The 16,508-nt window shown below is 36.8% G+C and overlaps 1 protein-coding gene across 1 annotated transcript in view; it reads left to right on the top strand.

The window, feature by feature from the left end:
- The window catches only part of dcdc2c (doublecortin domain containing 2C), a gene marked incomplete at its 5' end in the record, with an annotated part of 31,596 nt that extends 15,921 nt beyond the window's left edge, over nucleotides 1–15,675 (top strand). The window contains 5 exons of the mRNA XM_079833997.1: nucleotides 2,483–2,583; nucleotides 2,674–2,817; nucleotides 2,969–3,070; nucleotides 11,265–11,334; nucleotides 14,995–15,675. Coding sequence (XP_079690123.1) covers nucleotides 2,483–2,583; nucleotides 2,674–2,817; nucleotides 2,969–3,070; nucleotides 11,265–11,334; nucleotides 14,995–15,038 — 461 coding nt within the window. The 3' untranslated portion in view covers nucleotides 15,039–15,675. The remainder of the gene's footprint in view (nucleotides 1–2,482; nucleotides 2,584–2,673; nucleotides 2,818–2,968; nucleotides 3,071–11,264; nucleotides 11,335–14,994) is intronic.
- Between the last annotated feature and the right edge of the window lie 833 nt (nucleotides 15,676–16,508).

Raw genomic sequence — 16,508 nt, 5'->3', positions numbered from 1 at the left:
TCCATCATGATGGCTGACCGACATCACGATGGAGCGCCACCATCGTGATGCCATGCCCCCGTTGCGAGTCTGTTGTGAGTGCGACACACACTAATCCTCTTCTATAGTATTAGTTAAACTAAAAACTTAGCAGGGATTGCTCTGTAAATTAAATTGAAAATGTAACTAATGCATATATATGCTATTTTAAATACTGTAGTCTATGCCAGATATATATAGCCTACATTTTGAAATAATTTGAGGCTGAAACATCCATAAGCATGCGTGTTTATTTTAGCACTTCCGTCAGTGAAACAACACACTACAGCCTATAAAACATTTAAACGATTTTCAGTAAATAATGGTAACCTAAAGAATATAAGAAAATTAAATATTAGTTAGAAAAATATTTGATTCATACTATTTCCCCGCGATGATGTGTCATATACCGCTCTGCGCTTTGAGAGGAATGTGGGACACAAGCTGGATAGACACCTTTTCGAATATCTTCGTCTTCATGTTTTCTCCTGATGTTGCAAAGCAACACTTGTTGTAAAAGGTCTGAAGAGCAGATTTTATCTTCCACAGGGTCAAGACATTTAGGCAATATTTGATTATTCACTGCCAGAGAAAACGAAACTAAAATCACCGGTGTGTGTGTGTGTGTGTGTGTATGTATTGCGCTATTCAAATAAACCAAACTTGACGTGCCTTACTAAGTTTAATAACAAGAACAAACTGTGTTAAATAAAATTTGAAGTAAAAAGGTATTCATCCTACAGTGTTTTTTATACTTTACCACAGTAAAGGATGTGAATAGTTATAATAGACTTAATTATAAGCAAACGAAAGGAAGAAACGTTTATAATCCCCTGCGAAAATGGGTGCGACGTGAGTGAAGATGAGTCATTATTTGGGTTAGTAAAAATAACGAAATTATCGTTTTAAGTAGAAAATAGTATTTATGTAAATAGATATAGTAAATTATCGACCTATTTACCTAATTCCGCCACAATGTTTTACTGTAAACATCGTTAACTGCCAATTTAGGGGACATCGCCCAACCCTACTATAGAGTCGTTTTTTTTTTTAGGACAGTCTGGCTTTTATTCAAATTGAAGCGTTGAGTGTCAGTAGTTGCGAAGCTGTCAGTGGAGGGACAGAAATCGCTTAGAATTTATTAAACATTTCTTCATTTGTGTTCCGAAGATGAATGAAATTCTTACAGGTTTGGAAAGACATGAAGGTGTGTAAATGTGTTCAAGTGTGAAACCCTTTAAAACACACAAACATAAGCCTATATAATTCCTATATAAAAGGAACAACACTAATGCAATTTATGTCTAATAAAGGTAGGTTTAAAGCATTTAATGGACATTTTCTGTGAACTAATCTAAAGTGAGAACTATTTAGGGGGTGCATGTGTATGAGCATGACATTTTTGTAAACTGGGTAAAATGAACAAGACTTTGAATGAGCAAGTGCATTGTGTCTTTTACATGCCATGAGGTCATTCAGTGAGTAATTGCAGGCGCTCCAGAGCTGCCATCACTTTACTCATAAGAGCCGAGCCAGCAGTCCTTGTGATGGAGTTGAGTTTCCCTCACTCATGCAGATCTCGCATTAGCCTCGGACGGTATGTCTGCAGCCATGCTTATAAAAGCCCCTCGATGAAGGCTCATACCTACTCTGGACACTTGATCATGTCCCATGGGGCAGAAGATCCACATAATGCCATTCCTAATGGCAGAAACGAAAAAATAAAATAAAACAAGAAACCTCCTTTTAACTACATCAATCGCTGCAGAGGGGTAATCAAACATGCCATGACTACGAGTGCCATTCCCATCACCTACTGGAGGAGAAGTGCATCTGCTGTCAGCCTATCATTAGCCAAGATTGTCTTACCTTTGAATGTCAAAGGCACCAACCATTTCAGTTTGCATCTCAGGAACAAGAAAGCCCATTAAATGGTTTGTGAAGTGCTGAGCTCGGACAGACTTGATTTGATGCGATGTTTTGGGTAATGCTGAAGAGTGTTTATCACCTTAACCCTTGTCTGCCGAAACAAGACAGTCCATCTATAGACAGGTTTTTTTTCTTTGTCTGTGTTAATCTTCTGCTTTTTGAGAGAAGATATTGATCGTTTTTGTAACAAACATTAATTGATTTGTAGTTAGTCCTAATAGAGCCTGGCCATTGACAATGTCATTTTGTTATGTGCACTGTGAAACGTTGTGGAAACAGTGTCTCGATCGGATCACAAGTAGACGAGGGGGAGACATACCTGTTTACACCTGGTATTTTAATCCATCTCTTTTGTCCACTTTCAACCATCCGAAAGACCAAATGGTTGCCTTTGATGAAATGTTTCAGTTGACGCAGCCATCAACTTCTATAAATAAGATATTTGCATGCATTTAAAAATGAAGAGAGTTGTTTATACTGATGGATGCAACCAACAAATGATCAGCATGTAATCGGGATTTATCGCCCTCTCAAGAAAAAAGTATCTTCAGAGCGACCAAAAAAAAGAAGGAGGCAGTGGTAGCATCTGAAGTCCTGGAAGATGAAAATATGAAGGTGGATCTTCCCATAGAACAGGTGAAGATGACAACTAATATACAATATACTTATTGAAAACCAAAACCAGGATGCAGCAATAGTAAAGCTGAATATTTTCTTCTTCCACAGATGGAAGTAAAAGAAGTTGAGGAGGAACAAAACCCCTACGAAGACCCCCGACCAGAAAGTGGTGGTCACAGCCCTGCCAAAAACGTTCCAACTCATTCAAATTCAACTGCTACACCAAGGTCATACCCTTCCAGAACCAATAAGGTCAAGGAGAATTTAGTTTGCACCCTAATGCCTTCTCAGCATATGATCTGAATGTCAGATCAGCCCATTCTTACTTTAGTCTTCTTTACAGTGCTTTGACTATTCTCTTAGAAGGTAATTAAGTAAACCTTAACACAATGCCCATCAACAGATCTCAGAACATACCTCAAGTATGAAGGAGTCCGAAGGAGACCTTCAAATCAACAGCCATGGGGAGTGCTGGGACGAGTCATTAGATCAACCAGAACCAAAGGTATGGAGCTCATGACTCATGGAAAAATGTAACTGAAGATCCAGTACATAACATTTCTCCAATTTGTCCTTTGAGATTAGGTCAAACAATCACTTTTAAGCAAGAAAAGGCATCCATGAGTGGAAGTTCCTAGATATCAAGATGCTAAAACTGTCCTGTCCTTCAAAGCTAACAGAAATGTCTCCTCACCACCAATAAGCTGGTGTGTGGTGGTGGTTGTTCTGACGCAGTATGGCTGTGCAGGTGGATGCTGCACATAGGTGGTGGTTGAGGAGATTCCCCATTTCCATATGTAAAGTGCTTTGAGAGCAGAGAAAAGCGTTATATAAATGTAACTAATTATTATTATTAAATGCTCCCATACAAGGCATTTCCCAGCTAACAAAAGTATGTTCTAATACTGTATCTACACCAGACACGAGTGGAATGACACGTGCACAACGTTTTGTTGTTATTGGGAGTGTACACAAATAAAAGACCCGTTGCAGTTTCGAATTATGTAAAAATTACAGTATTTTAAGTTGATTTTTCTGCTATGTGGAGAAAAACCACCAAAATGCGCCAGCACGTTCGGTGACCCCAGAGGGTTAAACATTTTGCAAACATTATGAGATTGTAGATTTTGTTTTCTGAACACTCTCTGAACAGTAATATTTCAAAAACGTTAGACGAACATCCAACTAAAACATTTCAGAAGAAAATGGACGATGTATCAATCAAATTTTTTTTTTGTGCTTACATTTTGAGAACATTATTAAAGACTAGCTAGTTTGAACAAATGTTCTGTTAAGAATGACTGGAAGAATGTTTGTTCATCATAACTTTAAGAGAATCTTACCAGAACATTAGCCAATAATGTTCTGAGACTGTTCCCTGTTAGCTTTGGGAATATCCCACATCGACTTAATGGAACACAGCGTAAGTCTGTTATATTCCACTCTCGGTTTTGTTCACAGAGTAGATGTGGTCACAAGGAGAGAGGCAGCGATTTGCTTGTTTTTTTTTGTTTTTTTTTGTCTGTGCTCTAACCCCATAAAATTAGTCCATTTAGATACAGCAGTTATTGTGGCCAATAGTCCTTGACTCGTTATAGTGCGAATCTCATAACATTGATGAACAGACACAACAATGCTGTGGAATATTACAATGCCATGCAATTTCACAGTGCTTTGAAACAGGAAGATATCGAGTCTTATTTAAACAATCAATAACATGCAGCATTCCATTTAATGAAAACTATAATTTCAGACAAAGGCAATTACACCACTGGGTATTGTTTTGGTGCTGTGACTTTCTGCTGTAGTCTGCATTTTCATAATAAAGATATTCTTATCGAAATAATTATTGACTGGGGAGCGCGGTTATTACCTTGTTAAGGACCTCATCAATAGTATAATTCATTTCTTATCACATTTAGTCCTGTATGGAGATTGCCAAATCGAGGAAGGCTATAGATCTCAGGAATGGACCATGTGTATTAGTGAGTAGTAATTCTCACCAGTCTGGCCCTCAGCTAATTGGCAGAACCATCATCACCACTCAAAATATGATTTGATTTACAAGAGCAGATGAGGGGTCCTTTTTATGACCGTTCACAGTGTCGGCATTAAAGACATGTAAGTGCTAATCTTGCTCTTGCTCAGAAGGACTGCATAATGTTAACCATTAACCATGTTCCCCAGCACTCAACAATGTCCAATAAATATTCTCACGCTGAAGGCTTGTATTCCCATTGCACACATTGCTGCGACACGCTCTTCTTTTCCTGTCCAGCCGTGTTTATTATCCGCATCATAACGCTTGATTATGACCCTCGAAGAGATCTATTTCATAAAAATCTGACAGTAACGTGTATATTATGGTGTAGATATTTTGTGATAATGAGTTATTATGAGGCTGCTGTGCATTTCATATCGAGGTGATGGTTTTAATCCGCCGTCACCGAGTTGATATATTTTACAATGGCAGCTGAATTGTGTTCACATGAGAACAAAGCATAACAAGTATCTTGTTTTTCAGGAACCTAATAATGTAAAAGTGCTGCTTTGGTGAGAAAGTGCTCATATCCGTCTAATGTTTAAAAGCATGTAAAATAAGAAGAGTTCTTAAAAGCATGATATATTTGAAAGCTTCTTAAAACATTTCATTCACTATATGAGTCATGCATCAAAATAAATATTACCTCATCATTGACGCGCCTTTGAATTATATCTCCTCCCCCTGCTACTGTTACTAGAGTTGCGCTTTTTTTATTGATGAACAGATTCAATTAAATGATAGTGTTTTAGTCAGAACAGCCTTCTTAACAGAAATGGTGTCATTTTTGATTTGCATTAACACACGCTGAACCCCAGCCCATAGATAAAAGAAAAGCTAAGCTGTCATGAAGACTGTTTCATCAGTCAACAATAGAGATTGTTCAACAGTAAGTTCAATAATCAAGATTGTTTACAGTAAATTTGAGCAAATGCAATGTTTTTGCTATTTATGTACAGTTCACTTACAAATAAATCTTCTGAAGCATGTTTAATCTGTCCAATTTCATTTAACATATGGTTGCTGTTTAAAAAAATGAAGAAAAACAAATCTTAGTCCCGGTTATTAAAGTAATAATTATATTATTTATTTAATATTAATTATATACTTGCTACTATTGTATTATTATTTATATACTATTGTATTTATTCATATTTTGAATGAGCTTTTATTTTCAGTTTTCATTTTAGTTTGTTTAGTAGCTAATTTTTATTAGTTTGTAAAAAATATTATATATTTAGCTTTATTTTAATTTTAGTATTTCAATTTAAATGTATTTGTCATTTATGTGAAATGCTCTGGATTTCACTGTATATTTGTGCTTTCAAAGGTTATTTAGAATCACATTTCATCAAATGTTTGTTTAGAAACAAAAAACAATAAAGTACACTTGATTCAATCATAATAATTTACAACATAATATTAAAAACTAATTATTATAACTTCAATTAACTTTTATCATATAACTACGCTGAAGGACTCATTTAGCATGTTAAGACAACTACTGTAGTACAAAGCATACAGTAAATCCATCCTGAGAAAGAATCAGGCTACACATCTGAATGCAGCAATCGTTTGTTTTGATTTTAACAATATTGACTGATTTAGCAATCAGTCACCTAAGCAGTTTTTCTTAATTAATATTGTTAGATATGCCGATGTGTCCTGGCACGTTTGATCAATCGTCTTCCTCCTCCACAGAGTTTTGTGATAAAAATCAAATAGATATTGATCACGTTATTGATCTCCTTTTGCCGTGTCAATACAATATCTGTTCATTTATCTTCTGCTTTGCTCTCTGGCTACAGTTTCCCAGCCTAGACTCACTGTTTCAAAGTGCGCTTCACACAAGGTCAACCATAATCAACCCCCAGACGATAGAATGGGCTGTGAGCAGCTCTCCCAGGCTTCCAGGGCCTCTGCAGTAGACCATTCAATTACTGTTTATTAGACAAAGGATAGTCATTAATCAAATGAAGATGCACAGGTTTTGTCCAATGGGCTGTTGGACCACTCAAAGTCCCCCAGTAGTCATCATTTTCAATAAATAAATAATTGTATCCCTTAAAATTCATCTTTGATCGCCAAAATTACTTATTTACACTTTTTTCCCAATAGCTTGAATGCAATTCTTCAACCTTGCTTCATTTGGTAGATGTGGATCCATGGATATGCAAATTATCCCCGCCTCCACTTACCAGCGAGAGATCCACTCGGTCAACTTTACTGTAGTAAATGATGCACAATGGCAAGTGGAAATACTGGTTTAATTCAGCCATATATGTTTGAACTAGAAACTGTGTCAGAAAAAGTGGAAGAAAATTATAAAAGCTCATATACAAGTTGATGTATGCTAATGCCTTTTATGTATCGCGCTCTTCAACGTCGGATAGGCTACATAATGGTAATTATGATTAGCCTTTTGCTTGGCTGCATTATCAAACAGCTAATAATGTGTTGCTAATGATACACAAACCATGTTCTTGTTCGCCATCTCAGAATCACACAGCAGCCTTCTAAAAATCAGCATCCTTAGAAACGCTTTGAATAACTTAGATCGTCAGTGGAGAAAGGCATATATTTCATCATAACATCGTAATATACATCACATATATATTTCACCCGCTATATTGCTAAATGTACCTGATTTTTAATATCAACAGATAAATGGTGTTATGAATTTGCACATGGTTAGTCTTAAAGGGCACCTATTATGCAAAATTCACTTTTACATGGTGTTTGAACATAAATGTGTGTTGGCAGTGTGTGTACACAACCACCCTATATTGGTAAAAATCGACCCACTCCTTTTTTTTAAATCCCCATAAATCATAAGCAGTGTCTCAGAACAAGCCGTTTGCAGATTCCTCGGAATGTGACGTCACGAGTGTTGATGGACACTGCCGTATTAGCAAATACCCCGCCCTCAGAGAACTGTACACAGTCCGCCATGTTTATCTCCTCCCCAGAGCATTCAAGTAAGAAAAGCTACTAAAGTTCATTCAGGCCATGTCCACACGAAGCCAGAACTTTCCCTATCCAATCTTTTTTTTTCCCTCGTTTCAAGAAATATCAGCGTACACACGAGAGCATGAAAACGGCTCAAAACGATGTAGTATACATGCCAGGCCAGTATGTGGCACTGTAATTCTGCCACAGAAATACACTAAAAAATGGAGAAGAAGAGTTGTGGCTAGAAGGGGTACGGCAACAGTCGGAGGTGAGGTAAAATCTCAGAATAAAATAACAATAAATAAATTTGCTACTTACCAGATGTGTTTTATTAACACATACACCTATCCCAACCCTAAACATACCATTACATTAATGCAAATACAGTAATTAAACAACGCAGTATTGATGTGCGCATGCCCAGTGCCCGTAGTTGTATTCCTTCAAGTCTTCCCCGTGCAGGACGTGGTGTGATGACATCATCGTTTCACAAAATATACGGATTGGCTGTACACACGAAACCGAAAGGGTGTCGTTTTCAGATTTACCCACTTTAGGACCCGGTTTAAAAAAATAACGGTTTCAGTCTCCCAAAACGCCGGATCCGTGTGGACGAAACGCCAATACGATAAAAAATTTATACGTATACAGTGATAAGCGTCTCCGTGTGGACGGGCCCTCAGTCAAGAGCAGTGCATGATTTTCTGTTTATCTTTTTTTGTTTGATTCATATTAACAGCAGATATAGCAGTAGGTACTGTATATTACACTGCTTTCACTTTAGTAACGTTTCACAGATCTGATATACACACCACACAGGATTTCTGTACTTGTTGCATAAGCGCACAGACATAACCAACTGTTTTCATGTGAACTTTGTGTGTTTCTGACATAACCTTGTGTGCATTTGAAAGATAACTAGTCTAGTTTAATAGCCTACTCATGGACGTGCAGACATCCAGCTCTCTGTGCGCATGCATCGAGTGTGAGAAAGTGAGTAACTTGTGGATCAGCGCTGACTCGAGACGTGAACCGTTTAGAACGATTCAGTCTGATTTGCTGAACTGGTTCGACCAGTTCACTAAAAAGAACCGGTTCAAAAGAACGATTCGTTCACAAACCGGACATCACTAATGCAGATGATAATATTTTATGATGATGAAGAACTGCAATGTCACATGAGCGTGTCTGCGATAGAGATGATTATCAAAACAAACAGATGTATCAGTCCCATAGATATAATGTGGCTCCATGCTCAAATGATTGAATATTTATTTACCAAGGGATATTAAATATCATCAACCTCTTTTTAAAATGGTAAAATATAAAAGTTTTTTTTTTTTTTTTTTTTTTTGTCAGGAAGATACATGGCATAAAATTTGAACGTCTTTGAAATTTCAGCCAATAAAACATTTTAAATTATTTTTTTTTTACAATGGCACTTAAAAATTGGAACTAAATGTTGTTGCAGCATGTAGGCCTATGAATGAATGAAACTGCATATTTTTAATTTGAAGATAACTTTAAGGACCGCTTTTGGTGCTTGAGACTTTATTGGTTATTTTGTGTTTCAATAATGAGTTTAAGAATACACTACAAGTTACTTAAATATAAAAAATAAAAAAAATTCTCTAACAACTTACAATAGTGAAAGACGACTTCCCTTTTTGATCACGTCTTTCCTCAGGGAGAGTGCAAGTTTTATTGCATGGCTGAATGTTGGACTCATGAACAATAATCACAAACTAATTGGCCGAAATCAAAATGCGAACAGTGAAAGAGATTTGCAGTTAGTGCGAGCCACTCGCTGTGAAGCGGGAGCGACCAGCCGGCACCGGCATAGGATTCTGCTGGGTCTTAAAGCCTTCCGCAAACGGCTATGTTCGCAAAATCAAACAATGATTTTTCTGAAAGGAATGGTTAATTTTGAATTTAGAGCATATACCTGAATATACGGGACAAACTTCATAGATGCCTTAAATACAGGATGATTCCGTATTATATGGAACAGTTGGCAACCCTAGTATCATCTTTCAGTTTTCAATCGTGTGTTCACTGTTGTTCACGAGCTGTGAAGACTCCGCCCCCTGGGGCCAGGAGCAGCAGCTCATTTGCATTTAAAGGAGACACACAGAAAACAGCGAATTTTTCTCAAACCCAAAAATTGCCATGTTTAAAATGGTATATTAAATGATCTGTCAGGAATTTTGATCTGAAACTTCACAGACATACTCTGGGGACACCTGAGACTTATATTACATCTTGTAAAAAAGGGCATAATAGGTGCCCTTTAAAGCATATTAAAAACTTCTTCTTGTGGTGCTAATGGGTCTTCTTGTGGTGCCCCCTCAGCACTTGGTGCCCTACGCGCAGCGCGGGGTTGGAGCGGTGGCGCTGATAGCTGCTAAGGCCCCGATATGCTCAAGGCGAAGTTCTTTTTCATTCTTAGCTAAGGGGTAAAACAAAGTTTGAAATATGTGAGCAGCAATATACTGTTCGTGGACATCCGACGCCGCCCACACTGCAGAGAGCGGTGTTTAGATGAATAGGTAAATATGTGCTGTGTGCTCCTCTCAATAACACAATACACACACAACAACTTTTTTTATTATAAAGCATAAGAAAAACATCTGATGATATGTTTGAACGAGCGCTGCAACTCGGCATTCTAGCAAAGTCACATCACGTTTATTTATATAGCACTTTATACAATAGATTGCTTAAAATCAAGCAGCTTTACCAGATTAAACATGAAAAACTGTGTCAGTGTCTCATTTTATCAGAAGTGCAACTTAATTTTTTACTATAAAGCAGCTCTCTAGTGTGTTCATGTTTTCACTCGCGGACGTCTGACCTCGACAGACTGAACAAGAGAAATTAACCGGAAAAGATTTCCATGTGAAAGAAGGCGGAGCCTCAGCACACACCTACGTATTATATAATCACCACGGACCAATGGTAGTACAAAGGTGTTTACCAACCGGAACTGACAAGCTGTTTCGAAAACAAACTTTGTTTTGGACTGATTTTTTTCTAAATGATGTCACAGCAGTTCGTTCTTCGATTTCACTTGAAGTATATTGGGGCCTTAAAGCAAAAAAAAAATTGTGGATCGTGGCAATTGGCCTCAATTTCATTTTTATTTTCTCACATGAGCTATACTCGTACTTTGTTGTTTTTCTATAGCTTGATAATACTGGTCCCCATGCATTTTGATTAAAAAAATATATAAATTCGTCAAATCTTCACCTTTTGTGTTTAACAGAAATAAAAGGTCATATGGGGTTGGAACAAAATGAGGTTGAGTAAATAATGTCAGAATTTACATTTACAGGTGAACTATCCCTTTAACATGCCAACTAAATACATAAAGTGACTTTCAATAGTTGTGTAAATGATCTTAACTCATTTAATTTTAGTTACAAGCATTTAACGTCCTCATTTAATGCGTTCATAAAATGCAAACCAAATAGAAACACACAAAAACTTAGTTAAACATCCTAAATGGGCTGATTATCATTCATATAGTACTCATGTTGTAGTGCATGAGTAAAAGCCATATTTCTTTCCTTTCACTTCAAAAGCCGCATTAGCTTGACTTTAATATATCATTTTAAGGCGTATCTTGACAGCTTCACTAAATGAGGATCGTAGTGCATTGAAATGTAATTAGATCAAAGGATGAGATTCTGATTTATGTTTTCAGGATACCAAGGGGGAGGAGATGTCCTCAAAGAAGTGTGCAATACGATCGCACATGTCTAAGTTTTTAAAGGGTAAGTTCCGAAATTCCTGGTTAAACCACAGCCAAAATTCCTTGGATGCAAGTGTACATGATACACTTATAAAGAGACCACTAATACACTGCACAGTACTAACTAACATTACTCATGCATCACCAAAGTCTTGATCACTAAATAATATTTTAGACACCATCCAGCTACTGATACCATATGAGATACATTTTTCATGTCGGATGCATTACTATTAAAAGCACATTTTCACTGCTGCACCATGTTCCTTCATTCAGTATTTACACATAAAAGTTGTACTTTTAGTTTATTATATTATACTTTCATTTTTATTGTATATTTTATACTTTTTTAAGAAGATTTAAAGTTTGAAAATCTTCCATTGACATTGTAACTAATCACATTGATATTAATTGAATATTGAACATTTAGAATAACTAAAAAACTAAAAAAATATATTTTTTAAAATAAAATATAATATAAATGTTAAATGACAAATAAAACTATTAATAAAAACGTATAATCTTACCTCATTTATACTAACATCATTTGCACAACGAATTGTGGTTGTTTTTCTTTTTTTTGCATATTAAATTTGGATTGATCTCGTCTGCCTTGAAAATATTTAATAATCTATAGCTGCCTTTACACTGTACAGTAACACTACCTGTGAATACGACAAGCAGTATCTCTACAGTAAGTAGCTGTTTTCAACGATACAAAGATGACGTAGACGCTTACAATCCCATAAGGCCACGGGAGCTGAGGAGCCATCAGACTTGGCCAGTTCCTCGTCCATGCAAGAACTCTATAGGCTGAAGCGATAAGCTTAACAAATGTGGGCATGGCCTCCTGGGTGGATATAACAACACTATTATCCAGCATATGATGGACACCAAACACCATCTCAGCATGCTTCCTTTGCTCTATGTAAATTTAGCCTTTAACTGCCATTTGTTCTCCATTCTCTTAATAGCTTTATTGCTCATGCAATAACTTGGAGAAATAAAGTCATTTAGATGTTTTCATGGCAAGATCTGCACATGCTATGGTAGCATAAACATCTGAATGACACTATAGAGCCGAGATATCTTGTTTGTGCCCGCCTGACATTTCACAGCTGTGATTTCTAGTAGTGTCTCTTCTAGTAATCTCATACACTGTAGTCGTTTTTATGTGAATAGTAACCCAAACATTAAAATGTACTCATTCTCATGTTGTTTCAAATATTTATTCTATTATTATCATTATTATGTACACTAAAGGTACATTTTTACGTGAATATTTAGGCCAGTCTTTTCCATATAATGATTTTGAATGAGGTCTGGGGAAAAAAACAAAATCTTTTCAGATTAACAAATAAATAATGTTTTTAGAATTATATTCACAAAGACTTAAGAAGCTTTTAGAATAGTTTTCCCCCTAAGCTAAAGTAAAATCTACTATTCTACTCAAGAGGAAGACTTCTGAAACCTGCCTGTTTAATATCAAAATGTCTAATCCATACCAGACCTCAAAATGGATGGCAGCCCTCCAGTGACCATTGGAAACAGGAAACTCTTCACAGATGTAAAAGTACAACCATGTTTTCTTTGGATTTTGATTGGGGCTGGGGCCTAGTGCTCATTTAGCGTAGAATTACATGATCTGCAATGTGTACCACGCTATTTTGTATCTTATTTCATGTAACAGGAATAATGAACACCAGTCATGTAATATGCGGGCTGTCATGTAATGTGTAGGTGTATCATATGTTATGGTGTCGCTTTCCATGTCGTATCAAACAGTTAAGCCCAAATGATTTTGAGCTATTTAACCCAGCAATTTTTCCTTTTTCATTTAAAAACAAAGTTTCTATGTTTTTAGTAAAAAAAAATAATGCACACTCATATCAGTGTCAAATCAGTCTATGGAGCAGATCGTCATGTCGAGTTCAGCTGAATATATATATATATACAGTGAGGAAATTAAGTATTTGAACACCCTGCTATTTTGCAAGTTCTCCCACTTAGAAATCATGGAGGGGTCTGAAATTGTCATCGTATGTGCATGTCCATTGTGAGAGACATAATTAAAAAAAAAACTATTTTTAACTATTTATTTGTACGATACAGCTGCAAATAAGTATTTGAACACCTGAGAAAATCAATGTTAATATTTGGTACAGTAGCCTTTGTTTGCAATTACAGAGGTCAAACGTTTCCTGTAGTTTTTCACCAGGTTTGCACACACTGCATGAGAGATTTTGGCCCACTCCTCCACACAGATCTTCTCTAGATCAGTCAGGTTTCTGGCCTGTCGCTGAGAAACACAGAGTTTGAGCTCCCTCCAAAGATTCTCTATTGGGTTTAGGTCTGGAGACTGGCTAGGCCAGGCCAGAACCTTGATATGCTTCTTACAGAGCCACTCCTTGGTTATCCTGACTGTGTGCTTCGGGTCATTGTCATGTTGGAAGACCCAGCCTCGACCCATCTTCAATGCTCTAACTGAGGGAAGGAGGTTGTTCCCCAAAATCTCGCAATACATGGCCCCGGTCATCCTCTCCTTAATACAGTGCAGTCACCCTGTCCCATGTGCAGAAAAACACCCCCAAAGCATGATGCTACCACCCCCATGCTTCACAGTAGGTATGGTGTTCTTGGGATGGTACTCATCATTCTTCTTCCTCCAAACACGTTTAGTGGAATTATGACCAAAAAGTTCTATTTTGCCTCATCTGACCACAAAACTTTCTCCCATGACTCCTCTGGATCATCCAAATGGTCATTGGCAAACTTAAGGTGGGCCTGGACATGTGCTGGTTTAAGCAGGGGAACCTTCCGTGCCATGCATGATTTCAAACCATGACGTCTTAGTGTATTACCAACAGTAACCTTGGAAACGGTGGTCCCAGCTCTTTTCAGGTCATTGACCAGCTCCTCCCGTGTAGTTCTGGGCTGATTTCTCACCTTTCTTAGGATCATTGAGACCCCACGAGGTGAGATCTTGCATGGAGCCCCAGTCCGAGGGAGATTGACAGTCATGTTTAGCTTCTTCCATTTTCGAATGATTGCTCCAACAGTGGACCTTTTTTCACCAAGCTGCTTGGCAATTTCCCCGTAGCCCTTTCCAACCTTGTGGAGGTGTACAATTTTGTCTCTAGTGTATTTGGACAGCTCTTTGGTCTTGGCCATGTTAGTAGTTATATTCTTACTGATTGTATGGGGTGGACAGGTGTCTTTATGCAGCTAACGACCTCAAACAGGTGCATCTAATTTAGGATAATAAATGGAGTGGAGGTGGATATTTTAAAGGCAGACTAACAGGTCTTTTAGGGTCAGAATTCTAGCTGATAGACAGGTGTTCAAATACTTATTTGCAGCTGTATCATACAAATAAATAGTTAAAAAATCATATATTGTGATTTCTGCATTTTGTTTTTAGATTATGTCTCTCACAGTGGACATGCACCTACGATGACAATTTCAGACCCCTCCATGATTTCTAAGTGGGAGAACAGGGTGTTCAAATACTTATTTTCCTCACTGTATATATATATATATATATATATATATATATATATATATATATATATATATATATATATATATATATATATATATATATATATATATATATTAACCTGTCACTCAAAATTAAAAATGTTTTATTTAACTTATATTTTACATTTTTGTATTTGTGCAGAGAAGAAAAAAGTGACCTTGAACTGTGGACCTAATGGACTTTAAATAACAGGTATGTACTGAATCAAAAGTCATTGAACATTTAGTAGTTATGTTTATTGTATTTATGACTTATTTTGATAAACAGTTAATTACTGTCCCTACCAGCATTGGTAATGCATTACAAATAGCGTGAGCTACGTAATCAGATTACTTTTTAAAGTTATACATGAACACACTACTTTTAAATTTACAAGAAAACATCTGTGTTACTTGTTTAAATAAGTAATGCAAGTTACCCGTTTTTCCATTTATTGACTGACAGCTGCCCTGTCCCCCATGTGGAGAGAAATCATACTTTATGTATTTAATCTCACTTTATTAACCAATGTCTTTGATGCAGACCTTTAATAATCCAGTTCAACCATATGAACGAGCAAAATTACTTTAGATAACCATCACGTTTGTGTTTAATTTTTTTGTTTTTATTGCTGAAGTAAGAGTGTTGAACTTTTGTCTCCTGCGTCCTATTATTCTGCAATCCAGAATGAGCAGCACAGGTAAAAGGTTTATTTGAGCTGTGCCCTCTACAGGTGTAAATTTGCATTTCCTTCAGCCTGAGGCTTATTCATTTCACTTTTGGTGTGAAAGGTCCTTTACATTTACCCCCCCAAAAAAATATATATTTTAAATTTTGGTATTTAAAAAAAAAAAAGCAAGCCCAACCCAGGTGAGAAAAAGTAATGCAATAGTATTGTAACAAGTTACTTTCTATAAAAAGTAACACACATTTTAAGGGAGTAACAATATTGTAACATATTACTTTTAAAAGTAACTTTCCCCAACATATGGCCTTGCCATAGACTGTAAAAAATTTGTACGCAGTGTCCGTGACGTCACCCATAGATTTCTGAAGAGAGTTTTTGAAGCCTCAAAGTCAGCCGTTGGCATCTTGGCAGCGCGTCACCGCACTTCTCTCCCTGATAACAGAAAATGGGCAAAGAGGCAAGACGTGGCTGGAGCTGAGGTGACGAGATAACTAACAGGCAGCAGACAAACGGCAATCCACCTGTCACTCAAAGTGGCCACACCCTTAATTATGCCAAAATTTAAGGCTTTATATAATGTAAATGAATGAGTTATAAAACAATTCACTGTTGTCACAGTTGTCATGAAGGGCAAAATTAGCCGTATAGACCAAAACCACAATTTGTACCAGGCTGTAAACATGTTTTTTTTTTTTGCTGTAAAGTTGGGCATTTTAACAAATAAGGCTCAATGAGACTCTGCTCCGTTTTGAGCCTGTCTCCAGCGGCCAGTCGATGAATTGCAGTTGAAGTCACTTCCGTATTGGCTTCAAGAGAAACTGTGGAAGGTTGCCGCTTGGTCCTACAAATTAGAAATCCAAGACGAAATAGTTGAACAAGAAGCAGGAATAATACTGAAGCTTTCAGTTTTATTTCTATATATTTATGAGGACTTCTGAGAGATGGATCTTTAAGTAAGAGGATGTTCTTTCACATGCCACATGCAAGA

Source organism: Gobio gobio (genome assembly GCF_949357685.1).
Source record: "Gobio gobio genome assembly, chromosome: 13".
Taxonomy (NCBI): Eukaryota; Metazoa; Chordata; class Actinopteri; order Cypriniformes; family Gobionidae; genus Gobio; species Gobio gobio.
Note: the sequence above shows the minus strand (reverse complement) of the source record. Positions and strands in the feature narration are given on the sequence as shown.